At 56.8% G+C, this 12,258-nt stretch overlaps 1 protein-coding gene across 11 annotated transcripts in view; it reads left to right on the forward strand.

The window, feature by feature from the left end:
- MAPK8IP3 (mitogen-activated protein kinase 8 interacting protein 3) overlaps positions 1 to 12,258 on the forward strand; it is a 46,852-nt gene that overhangs the window by 14,700 nt on the left and 19,894 nt on the right. For all 11 annotated transcript variants that reach the window (XM_036825735.1, XM_036825739.1, XM_036825731.1 and 8 more), the window contains exons 2-5: positions 721 to 841; positions 3,020 to 3,090; positions 3,359 to 3,450; positions 9,039 to 9,180. In XM_036825735.1, coding sequence (XP_036681630.1) covers positions 721 to 841; positions 3,020 to 3,090; positions 3,359 to 3,450; positions 9,039 to 9,180 — 426 coding nt within the window. The remainder of the gene's footprint in view (positions 1 to 720; positions 842 to 3,019; positions 3,091 to 3,358; positions 3,451 to 9,038; positions 9,181 to 12,258) is intronic.

The following is a 12,258-nucleotide window of genomic DNA, read 5'->3' on the forward strand; positions in this document are numbered from 1 at the left end:
TTTTGGCTGCGTTGGGTCTTTGTTGTTGCGCGTGGGCTTTCTCTAGTTGCAGCGAGCGGGGGCTACTCTTCGTTGCAGTGTGCGGGCTTCTCATTGCGGTGGCTTCTCTTGTTGTGGAGCACGGGCTCTAGGCACGCGGGCTTCAGTACTTGTGGCACGCAGGCTCAGTGGTTGTGGCTCGCGGGCTCTAGAGTGCAGGCTCAGTAGTTGTAGTGCACGGGCTTAGTTGCTCTGCGGCATGTGGGATCTTCCCAGACCAGGGATCAAACCCATGTCCCCCTGCATTGGCAGGCAGATTCTTAACCACTGCGCCACCAGGGAAGTCCACACCTGGCCTCTTTTAGATGTTCAGTGTTGAGAGGAATAATATTACTCCATTGCCTAAGGACCAGCTACATAATTTGTGGGGCTCAGTGCAAAACTGGAAATGGGGGCCCCTTGTTCAAAAACTATTAAGAATTTCAAGATTAAAGACAGCGTGTGTGGGCTTTTCCGACTTCAGGGCCCCAGGTGACTGCCGGATAGCTGGTTAGAAGGCTGTGGTATCCACTGTTGGGAAGCTCTCCGCAGGGCTGTGGCGGGTGGTGGACGGGAAGGGAAGCCGGCTCTGGGGTTCAGAAACCACATTCTGGGCCTGAGCGCGGGCCCTTCTGAGGGGCTGCTGTCATCTGGCCGTCCCACATTCATGACGCCTGCTGTTTTTCTTCCTTGCATGTATAGAAATTTATTGAGTTTGAAGATTCCTTGGAACAAGAGAAGAAAGAGCTACAAACCCAGGTGGAACACTACGACTTTCAGACCCGCCAGCTGGAACTGAAGGCCAAAAACTATGCAGATCAGAGTAAGTCGCTAGCCCGGAGAGATGAAATTGCATTTTGAATGCATTTGTTGTTCTCAGACCCACCCAGCTGGGAGGGATGTTGAGAGCCTTTGATAAAAAGAGAGTGAGAAAACCCAATGAGAGCCTTATCTTATTTTCATTGTGATTCCCTCAATAATTTGTTTTCTGTCTTTACACTGCTCTGTATTTCTGTAAATGGCCTCAAATCCTTTGTGGAAATAAATAAAATTTATAAATAAGGCCCCTCTGATGACGGAGCACTTTTGCTTAATGTTGCAGTCTGACCCAAAATTCACAAATCTGTGAACTTTGTGTGGCCCTTTAGGACAGAGCTCCTGGCTGCCGTCTGGGGCTCCTGCCTGTGTGCTGCTTGAGGAGTGGGTGCTCTTTTGTGACCTGAAAGTTGGGCCCAACAATGGTGCCCCTGTAATGACAGTTCCTAGGGGGCACTCATGGCCAACCGGGGTGCCTACGGGAACACCCTGTCCCTTACAAGGAGAGGCGAGGAAAGGGTTTTGTGTGTTTTTTTTAATAAGAACTATTATTTTACCTTTAGAAGTCTTTGTTTAAACTATACTCTCAAAGTTATAACAACCCTGTTATTTCAGTTTTCTGTAATTAGTGGTTTTGATGGTTGAGACCTAGTTTGCTGCTTTACCTCATTACCTTGGATAACAGGTGCCTTCGTTCCTCTGAAAAAGTTAAGATCATATCAAAAAAAGAAAGAAAGAAAGAAAGAAGGACTTCCCTGGTGGTGCAGTGGTTACGAATCCGCCTGCCAATTCAGGTGACACGGGTTCGAGCCCTGGTCTGGGGAGATCCCACATGCCACGGAGCAACTAAGCCCGTGCACCACAACTACTGAGCCTGTGCTCTAGAGCCCACGAGCCACAATTACTGAGCCTGCGTGCCACAACTACTGAAGCCCGCGCACCTAGAGCCCATGCTCCCGACAAGAGAAGCCACCACAATGAGAAGCATGTGCACCACAACGAAGAGTAGCCCCCACTCGCTGCAACTAGAGAAAGCCTGCTTGCAGCAACAAAGACCCAACGCAGCCAAAAATAAAATAAATTAAATAAAATAAATTAAAAAAAAATGGTTTGATGGTTGGGTCTATCCGTATCCCAAACCAAGACTGGAAGCCCATTTTGCTAAAGCCAATACCCCCCCGGGTGTTGTAGGTGAGCACAGCTAGTGGCAACACACACACACACAAACACGCTAGTTTTTGTGGAGCAGAGGCGAACCGAAAAGCCCATTTTAGTTTTGCATAGATCCACCCTTTCTATGACTGCACAGAATCCTTAATATTCCCTTTGCTTAGAATAATTTTCATGTGAAACCTTTTCATCTTTTCTTAGAAGGAAAACATATAAACTCCAAGGTACAGTCTGAAGTTTTCCATTTGGTCAGCATCAGGGGCAAGGACCAAGGAGAGGGGAGAACAAGACTGCCGCGCGTCCTGTCTCGCTCTGTGCAGAGTTCAACAGAACTGAGGTTGGAACAAAGGGCCACAGACGCAAGGTGTCTGAGGCCCGCGGCATGCTGGCTCTGTGGCTTGGCTGTCCAGTTAGCCCGCGGCACTCAGGTGTTTCCCTGTGCCTCTTGGTCAGAGCACACGTGGGGACCATCCTGGGTGTCACAGGGGTGACACAGCTGCCAGCCCAGAGGTGGCACGATCGTGACTTGGTCTTTCCAGCCCCTGGTCCGTGTGAGGGACACCTGTGTGTTTCATCCTGTGTTCAGATATTCTTCTCTTTAGTGTGTCTCAGAGGCTGCTTACTTCCGAATTCTGCCTCTGTCCACAAGCCACCTGCTCGTTCCTTGTCTACGTGTGACACAACGTGACACATCCTGTGAGTTTTGCTTGCACCTCCGAAGCTACCAGCTGACTTAAGACATAGAGAGTAAGGCTTGTGTGAGTTTCACCCAGCTCTTCCTCTCTGTAGCAGGATTGAATAGCCTCAGATAACCGCACACACGGTGATGCACCCAGACCCGGGCCCATCAGAACCGCCTGCTAGGGTCCCCAGGGCATTCTGTGCTGATGAGGCCACCTCTGAGCTCAGGGTCCAGGCATGGGTTTGTCTCTGCCCCCCAGCAGTCAAGCCCAGAGAAGTACGTGCCCTGGAGAAGCGGGTTGTGCAGTTGACAAACATTGGTTGTGTTTTCTAGTTTCCCGGCTGGAGGAGCGGGAGTCGGAGATGAAGAAGGAGTACAATGCCCTGCACCAGCGGCACACGGAGGTGGGTGTCCCTGCCACGGGGCCAGGGCCATGAGGAAGTGGTAAAGCCCCACGTGGGGTTGGCTGCTGACCTTGGCCGCCTTTTCATTCCCTGGGGTTCACCTGCTGAACCTGAAAGCCCTGGGCCTCATGTGGCCAGACTCCCTTCCCTGAACTCTGCCTTCATCTCTGTCCGAGCCCAGTGGGGGTGAAAGCGGCACAGGCTGGAGGGGGTGGGCGGGTGGACCTCGTGGGCAGGGAGCGCTCACTCGGATGTGTCCTCTTCACAGATGATCCAGACCTATGTGGAGCACATCGAGAGGTCCAAGATGCAGCAGGTCGGGGGGAACAGCCAGACCGAGAGCACCCTGCCGGGGAGGAGGTAGGGCGGGAAGCTGGGCGCCAGAGCTTGGTGCCCTCCCCCAAGAAGAGCCGTGGCCCCCCCCGACTCAGGGAGAGGGGTGTCTGGTTGGAGTGTGCGCTTGAGCCGGGGTGTGTGCTGAGGACGGCACCAAGCAGGTGAGGGGCTGGGGTGGATCTGCTGCGGGCCCGCAGGCCGTCACAGAGACCCAGGGAAAACCACGTAGTCCATCCTAATACCTGCAAATTCCGTGTTTCTGAATTCGCCTACTCTGTAAAATTTATTTGTAGCCTCAAAATCACCACTCACGGCACTTTCGCAGTCATCTGCAGATGTGCTCAGAGCGGTGAAAAATTTGAGTCACCCAGTGCACAGGGTGCCAGCTGAGGTGGTGCCAGGCGACGCTCCACCTCTCTGCAGATCTGGGGACGGCGGGTGGCGCAGTGTCCTGCAAGACGCTGGGGTCCAGGGGCCAGTCAGTGGGGCCCAGCTCTGGCCCCTGTCCTCTAAGATATGTTAAATACTTCTGGCACCTCGTTTTCTGTTTTGTAAAATAAAGGAAACAGTGTACCAGGATGAGTGAGGAATGAAGATTCTAATCTGTGTGAGATGCGTACCTACCTATGTACGTGTTTCTTCTACAAGCAAACGCAGTGTTTGCAGTGACTTTGTAGAATACAACAGCTCGAACTGCGAGAATCGACTCTAGATGGTGGGGGAGGCCCGCACACCTCGGTGACCAGCAGACGCAGCCACGCCCTGCCATGCTGGTTTTATTCGGGGAGCAGAGAGAAGCCTGCAGAGGCCAGGTTCCTGCTCCATCTTCAGTCAGGATAAAACTGCACCTCGGTACCCCAGGAGCAGATTGTCAGAGATCTTCTCCAGGGTGTTGCCATGGGAGGCCATGGCTCCATCAGGCTGGAGGAAGGAGGAGGCGCCTGAGGCTGGAACCCCAGGCCCAACGGATAGAGCTTGCTGTTCGTGCCTCTGCAGCTGTGGCCTCTTGTTCCTGCAGCGAACACCGGAAGCCCCAGTTCTGGTCACTAAAAGGCTCTGTTTTCTCTGCACCTGTCTCCTTGGTGGGTGATGTCTGCAAACAAGGAGATTCAGGCCCTTCCATGCTGGGCATCGTCAGCTACTCACTGGGCCATGGTGGGCGAAGCTGTTGAGTCTTCCGATTTGAAAACGGAAAGTGTAATATGTCAGCGGAGGCCTAACCGGGCCTAGGAAGGGCGGTCATCCAGGGGACCACTGGCATGTTTTTAGACAGTCTCGCCGCTTCTCGTGGGGAGTAGGGGATACAGCCGTTGTGGATGCTTTCTTTCTGTAAATGTGTGCGCCCCAGGAAAGGGTATCAGGGGGTCATTAGCTGACCCTCCCGGCTCTCTGAGAATTAAGTGAGGGAATGTGTATCAAAGAGTGTGTTAAACTACAAAACCCTCTGCAGATACTGTTTCTGGGCCAGTTTTATCTGAAGGTAGGAAATACCCATCTCCAAGCCACCATTTCCTGACACACTGTGAAAGCCTCACTCCTGGCCCTCAGAAGTCACTGAGGGAATTTCCAAGGAACTGCACCAAATGCCAACCTGGAATTGGGAGCTCCTCGTGTTGTTTTGGGGCTGCAGAGGCTGGCTGTTCGGGCACTACCTAGAGTTTGGGCTCTGGCCCAGATTCCTGCCCAGCCTTGTGTCCCCATCTGATCCTCCTCAGGGTGTCCCCGAGGCCAGGGTGCACTTGGCTGTGTGTCCATCCTCTCCAGGCCCTGGGCACTCTCTGCTAAGACACCTTCCTGAGCTCCACGGGGGTAGAGATGCCTGCCTGCAGGAAGGAGGAGCCTGGGGCTGTCAGCTGCGACCCTCCTGTGCCTTGGCAGTGAAGAGGTGCCTTCCTGTGTGTGTGTGTGTGTGTTGTGGGGCGGTGGCCAGAGCAGCGCTTGTTTGGGAAGCAGAGAGGCAGGGCTGCGTTTGGGCTGCCTCCATCGCTCTGCCAGCTGGCTGGCGACATTTAACCTCACTGTGGCGCATGGAATCGCTTGCCCCATGCTTGCTGCCACAGCGTATGAGACTCTGGGCTCCTGCTGGCCCTGCAGCCGCCCCTGCCCCACCAGCCTGGACACTGGGCTGTGATGGAGATGTTCCCAGGGCCCACCATGCATGTCTGACTGCCCTGGGCCCACTTCCAGACGAATGGATGTAGACGGCAGCTACACCTCCCACGTCCAGAGGGCACGCTGGTGGAAGGAGAGAAAGCACAGGCTTTCTCCCACTGCGCTGGGCGTTGGCCTCTTTAGGGCTCAGAGAGTGCAGACATCCCAGTGTGGCCTGTGCTGCTGCAGCAGATGAAGGGGAAGGCCCTGTGCTGCCCTCCTGGCCTGCTCTTCTCTGGGGTGTACCCCTCCATCCACAGCTCTGGATCCTTTGGGGACAGATGTGTGTCTGCCCATCTCCTTAGTTTAGACTCTCCGGCTCCCCGAGGAGGCTCGTCCTTAGTGCCGGGGAGCTGCTGGCCACTGCTGAGCCCAGACAGGCAGTTTTCCTTCAGTCCTGGCTTGGTTTTGTGAATCTGTGTGTCTTTAGAATAAAACCGACGGTGAGGGCTTCCATGGTGGCGCAGTGGTTAAGAATCCGCCTGCCAATGCAGGGGACACGGTTTCGAGCCCTGGTCCAGGAAGATCCCACATGCTGTGGAGCAACTAAGCCCGTGCGCCACAACTACTGAGCCTGCACTCTAGAGCCCGTGATTTACAACTTCTGAGCCTGCATGCCACAACTACTGAAGCCTGCACGCCTAGAGCCCATGCTCCACAACAAGAGAAGCCACCACAATGAGAGGCCCGTGCACCACAGCAAAGAGTAGCGCCCGCTCACCGCAGCTAGAGAAAGCCCGCACACAGCAACGAAGACCCAACACAGCCAAAAATAAATAAATTAAAACAAAACAAAACAAAACCGGTGGTGAGCATGCGTGGGCCCGTGAACATGGCGTATGCGATCGTGTGCCCTGTCACTGCACACGCGAGTGTCTGCGTGTGCCAGGAGCGTCGCGGGAAGGACGCTCGCCCACTGCCCGGGGCTGAGTGGGCGCAACTTGCCGTCCAAGCCAAGGGGGTGTGTGTCTGTGTGCCCTGTGTCCATCCTGCGTAGGCATCTGCGTGTTCCACATCTGTCTGTCCCCATGGGGGTCCTCCCTCTCCATGTGCGCACACGTGCCCCCAGAGCCCCCGACCTTCGCTCTCTAATGTTGCCTTCTCGTCTTGCCCTCTGTGCTGTCCCCGCCGTGTGCTGGCCCTTGTCTGTCACTGCTCTGCAGTCCTCGCCAGTCGTGGAGGAGAAGGTAAAGGCTGCAGCTGTCCCTAGGCCTCGGGTTGGGGGAGCTCGGACGGCTGCTGGAATCGTACAGATTGGAGGCTCCGGACTTGATGTTTACAGGACCTGCTGCCGAGGAGGGGCAGGCGGGTCCCAGGCCCCGAGGCAGCCCTGAAGCAGGTAGCAGTGCAGGCCCCACTAGCAAACGTCCACCCGGCCTGCGGGTCGGGCCGCATGTCTGCACCCCCAGGAGGTGGCGGGCAGGGGTGGAGACCCTGCGCCTGGTGTTAGGCAGCCCAGCTCAGTCACTTAGGACCCAGAGCCAGTGGCATGACCTCTGCGAGCAGTGTGACCCCCTCGGGCTGTAACCTCTGAAGTGGATGAGCATTGGCGTCTCCCGGGGGAGCTGCGGGGCTATAACAAGAGGACACAGTGGGTGAGCCTTGGATGGACTCTGGCCGGCAGTCAATAGCACCCAGCGAATGCCCTTGAGGCTTGCGGTTGCGGGGAGCAGCGGAGAGGACACGGGACTCGATCCTCATGAGGATTTCCATCGGGGAGTGCGGCCTGGCTGTCTGTTGGCGCACAGAGTCATGGAGGCGGGCGATGGATACGGGCTCCCATCCTGGGGGCAGGTGGCCCCACCCTGCCCTGCCGTCACGTTACCCCGTGGTATCTGGTGACAGCCTGGGCCGAGGAACCCCTTATGTGCGTCCCTCACCGAGGTCAGAGCTGGGCCCCAGGAGAGGCACCCCCATATGGGCACTGGGAGCCCAGCGGAGGAACAGTGGTGGAGGAGGGGCTGGGAGCCCTGAGGGAGCACCCCACAGAGCGGTGGCTGCCTTCCCAGACGCTGAGGGCCTGGGGGCTGTGGTCAGAGAACAGCCTGGCGAGGACTGAGCCACGGGCTGCTGAGCTTGGGATGGATCTGCAGACCCAGAGCTTTCTAACTTGACGTCTGAGCTCTTAACCGAGAAAGTGTCGTCTGTCATGGTGGACAAGGGCTGCGTGAGGCACTTGAGGTCGTCAGCAGGAAACCGCCTTCCCGAGCGGCCGAGGCCCCTGTCCGGCCCTGCAGGCCTCCTCTGGCCCTGTCCCTCCCGCAGCTTAGTCCCCAGAGGCACAACCAGGTCCCAACAGGTCCGGGGACCCTGCTCTGCCGGAGGCAGTGTCTTCCTGAACAGGACAGACCAGCAGCTCGAGCAGCTCGGAGGGGCTTCCAGATTCCGAGTTCTCCTCCTGCTCCGCCCCAGCCCCACCGCCCTGGAGCCGTTGGGGCCCCCCCAGAGAGACATCCTTCCCAGAGTCGTGCCTCAGGCAGCCGCCCGCCAGCCATAGGAAGTTCTGGTCATGGCGGCCGCTCCGCTCCCTTGTCCATCACCTGCATCCTCCAGGCACCGTGAGGAAGCCACCGTCCTCCCTCCAGGACAGCCCAGCCTCTGGACCCGGCTCTGTGGAACCCCTGAGGAAGCCTTGCCACCCCTCCCACCTCAGCCCCTGTGTGTCAGAGATTTGGGTGCTTGGCCTGAACAGCTCTGAGCAGCATGGACTCCATGCAGCCACCGACAGGCTCTGGGGCGCCATGTGTCTGCCCCGGGCCTGGGCTCCGTGCCCTCGCCGCTAGCAGCCCGCGGAGCATATCCCAGAGACTGAGCCCACAGCAGGTGGCTTTGAGCATCAGTCCAGCCCACTGGACATTCTCAGTTTGCTAGCATAGCTTTATAAGGCGCCTCTGTGGTGTCAGTGCTCCGTGACGGGGGAAAATGCTCGGAGCAAGAGAAAAGCACCCCATGAGAAACTCCGTACCCAGGTCTCCTGAAAACAGTGATGGGGTGTTGGGGGAGGGCGAGGAACAAAGAACAGGGGAGAAAGGGTTGACTCCTCCTGGCTGGCTCCAGGAGGCAGAAGTAGGGCCAAGGAGGAACCAGGCAATGCTGCCTGTGATGCCAAAGGGCCTGTCACAGGCACTGCTGTGCAGGTGTCTGTTTACAATGGAAATAAATAAAACTGATAAATGACAGTGTAACGGAGGGGAAATGTTCTATGGGATCACAGCGGAGTGGCGATGCCCTGAGCGGGTGAACACGCTGATTAGCGCGGCTGCAGGTCAGAGTGGTCAGAGGTCCTGTGCGCCTGGCCACCCAGAAGGTCACGCCCTTCCCTACAGCCCGTGGTCAGGGGCGTCTTTTAGAGCAGCTCCAGCTGCAGAATAAGCATCTGCATGTCCAGAAAGAGTTTGCACCCCTGTTTCAGGAGCCACTGTCTAATCCCCCCCTCTCTTTCTCTCCCCATATTTCAACAGGAAGGAGCGCCCCACCTCCCTGAGCGTCTTCCCCCTGACCGACGGTGTGGTACGTGCACAGATGGGGGGCAAGCTCATGCCTGCGGGGGACCACTGGCACCTGAGTGACCTCGGCCAGCTGCAGCTCAGCTCCAGCTACCAGGTTTTGTAGCCGTGCTGTGGAGTGAGGGCTCCCCGTCGCCCCACATTCATTCAGGAGGGTGTGGCCGCAGCCGGGGCTCTCGGCTGCTCAGGGACCTGCCTACAGCCAGGGCGTGCCCATCGGACAGGGGGGACCTGCCTACAGCCAGGGTGTGCCCATCGGGCAGGGCTGAGCGTAGTGACCATCCCCCAACACAACCCAGAGTCTCGCAGCCAGACTGGGCTTCACCCCACACGTGTTGTCCTTCTAGTATCTGAGGTTTGCACTCCAACCAGGAGAAAGTCAAAGGCCAGGGGTCAGCTTCTCTTCTTTGGGCTGTTCTTACCGGCCTACCTGTGCTAACGACCTAGGGGCCTGAGTTTGAGAAGGAGGACATCCCAGGTGTGCTCAGCTCAGCAGTGAGAGCACCCACCCTCCATCCCCAGCACTGGGGCCCTGGAAAGGCCAAGGGCAGGCACTCGTGCAGGGCCCCTGGGCACTTGCTGCCTGTCTTGGTCTGTGAGCTCAGCCATCTGGTGAAGGCAGGCTGTGGCAGGACGGAACGCAGGCCCCATTGCTTGTTGAAGAGACCAGACCCTCGCCCTGGGTCTGGTGATTCCCCACTGAGGCCATCAGAGGATACTCTCTGGGCCGGGTCGAGCAGTGGATGTGGGCCCAGGTTTCCCCATAGCTTCCTTCCCGCCGCGACTCATTGCCGGCTGTCCTCCTGCCTCGCAGTGTCCAACTGGGCTGCAGGAGGTCGTCACAAGCTGCCAGCTGTGTCGGAAAGCGACCCCACTCACTCTGCGTCTGTTCCGTGGAGTGAGCACGCCTCGTGCCCACCAGCCACTGGCTGTCCTTCCAGCAAGTGGGGTCCGGGCAGAAGGGGCGGGGCCCACAGCTGGCGTGTACCCCCAAGCTCCTGCGGGGGCGTTGAGCCTCAGAAAGCTGGGAGGCTGGGGTCTCCAGACGGCCCCTTGGGCCAGCCTGTGTTCTCATGCGTCTCTCTTTCTCCTGCGTCGTCTGAAATCGTTCTCTCTTAATAAATTATAGTCCTTTATGTTTTAGTTCATAGGTGTGTTTTGTTTGATTTTTTTTTAATAATTACTTTTAAGTTATTTTTATTTTATGCTCTAGGTTTTCAAGTTTTTCTAATTTTTTAATTTGTTTTGTTGTTTTTGTTTTGTTTTTTGTTTTTATGTACTGTATTTTCAGTGTTTTAACCAAACAGTTGTGGCTCCTCATGGGAGGCATGGCCGCTGGGATGTGGGTTCTTTGCATTTGGAGGTCACTGCTGCACGTTGGTGTTAGAGGTTGGCAGGTTTCTTTAGGTAAGTGGTGGCCAAGGGGAGTGTCCTGTGGGTAAGTGGTGGCCTGCAGGCGACAGACAGCTAGGGGAGTAGGGGGAGGCCTGGTTATGCCGCAGAATTCCCCACGGTGACTACCAGGGTCAGGAGGCCCACGGAAACAAAGTGTTCAAATCACGGACAGGTGGGGAGCGTGGCCATTGAGTCAGGTGGTCTGACAGTGTGTGCTTCCGTGAGGCAGGGGCTCATGTGTCCGGCCGTCTTTGTGGAAGTCCCTGTGCATCAGCCTGGAGTACAGCCCTCCTCAGGTACCACCCTCCTCGTAACCCTCCCTGTGGGAGAGCACTCGGGGCCCCACCACAGAGGCGTGCAGTATGCACGGTGCTGTGAAGAGGAAGGGTTTTTTCTTTACAAATTGGCCCTGAGCTGCAGAACCCAAACCCAAACCAAAAATGTTTGCAAGATGCGCTTCTCACCATAGCTCATCAGCAACCCGGCTGAGTGTTGTTAGCTATGGGGGCCATCCTGTGCCCTGTGGGGTGTTGTGGGCACCCTGCCTCCACCCACCCCCAGCTCTGGCCACCACAAGTGTCTCCAGACATCACCAAGTGTCCCCCTGGGACACAGCTGCCGGGATGGGAGCCCTGTCGAGAGGAGAACAAGGATGTGAGGTTCCGGGTAGAGGAGTCTCAGCCCAGGGAGAGGCGGCGCCTGGTGGGGACCAGGCTGCTCAGGAAAAGGCAGATCCCACAAGGCTCCCAAACCACTCTGACTCCTAGTCACCTGGAGGTAGCCACGGGAGCACGGTCAGCCCTTCCTAGTTAAAGGTGGGGGTGGATTGGTCCCAGCATCCATCCAACTTCACAGAGAAGGCCGACACCCCGTCATCAGCTCCTCTTGTAAGAAAGTTCTCCTGAAAGTGTGTCCTCTGAGGAAACCATGCGATCTGGCACCGATGGGAACATGTACCCAGAGTGGCCTCTCAGTGCTGCCCCCCCCTCGCCCCCATGGGCCTCAGCCCCTCCTGAGGCTGTGCCCCTTCTCAGCACCAGGCAAGAGGCTGCGGGGGCCCCGCAGCACCTGCTCAGGGGTGAGTTGGGGGTGAGTCTGGGGTTACCGATGTTAGTTCATAGAAGAGCAGAGGCTATTTTTATTGAGGTTCCCCGATGGTTTCACCAGGAAAGATGGTAGGAGAGGAATGTTTGTTTCCTGTCCACATTTATTCAAACAATGTGTTCTCTCTCCAGGGAGATTCTTAAGGTCAACAGTTGATTGCAGTTTTTACTAATCTGGTCTTTTTTCACTCTCGGAACATTTGGGGGACGTCCCATTCTGTGGAAGTCGAGTTTCAATTTGTTTGCATTTACGTAGGTGTTGAAGGCAAACTTTGGTTCAGTTGGGCCTTGGAGGTTAAGCGAGACCTGTCCCCTGCTGTCTCTTTGTTGGGGAGGCCACCACTGGCAGAACTGGGGAGGTGCCCACCCATCACAGCTCCTGACTGTGGCCAGGACGGGAGGCAGGAACGAGAGGGACCAGCCCTCGAGGGCCTCGCAGTGGAGCAGTAACTTGATCAGAAGGCACGCCGGCCTCCCCGGCCTCCCCGGCCTCCTTCCCAGCCGGGGAGCCTCTGCCCTGACCTGGGCTGGGGCTTAGCTCTGCCCACCCACCGGCTGCAAGGGGTTACCGGCCACATCCACATAGCTTCGTGTCTAGTCCCATACTGGAAAGCGTGCAAGCCAAAAGCCCGGTCCAAGCCATTTAAATAAGGTGTAGCCGCCTCTGGAAAGCCAGA

This window comes from Balaenoptera musculus, chromosome 15 (genome assembly GCF_009873245.2).
Source record: "Balaenoptera musculus isolate JJ_BM4_2016_0621 chromosome 15, mBalMus1.pri.v3, whole genome shotgun sequence".
Classification (NCBI taxonomy): Eukaryota; Metazoa; Chordata; class Mammalia; order Artiodactyla; family Balaenopteridae; genus Balaenoptera; species Balaenoptera musculus.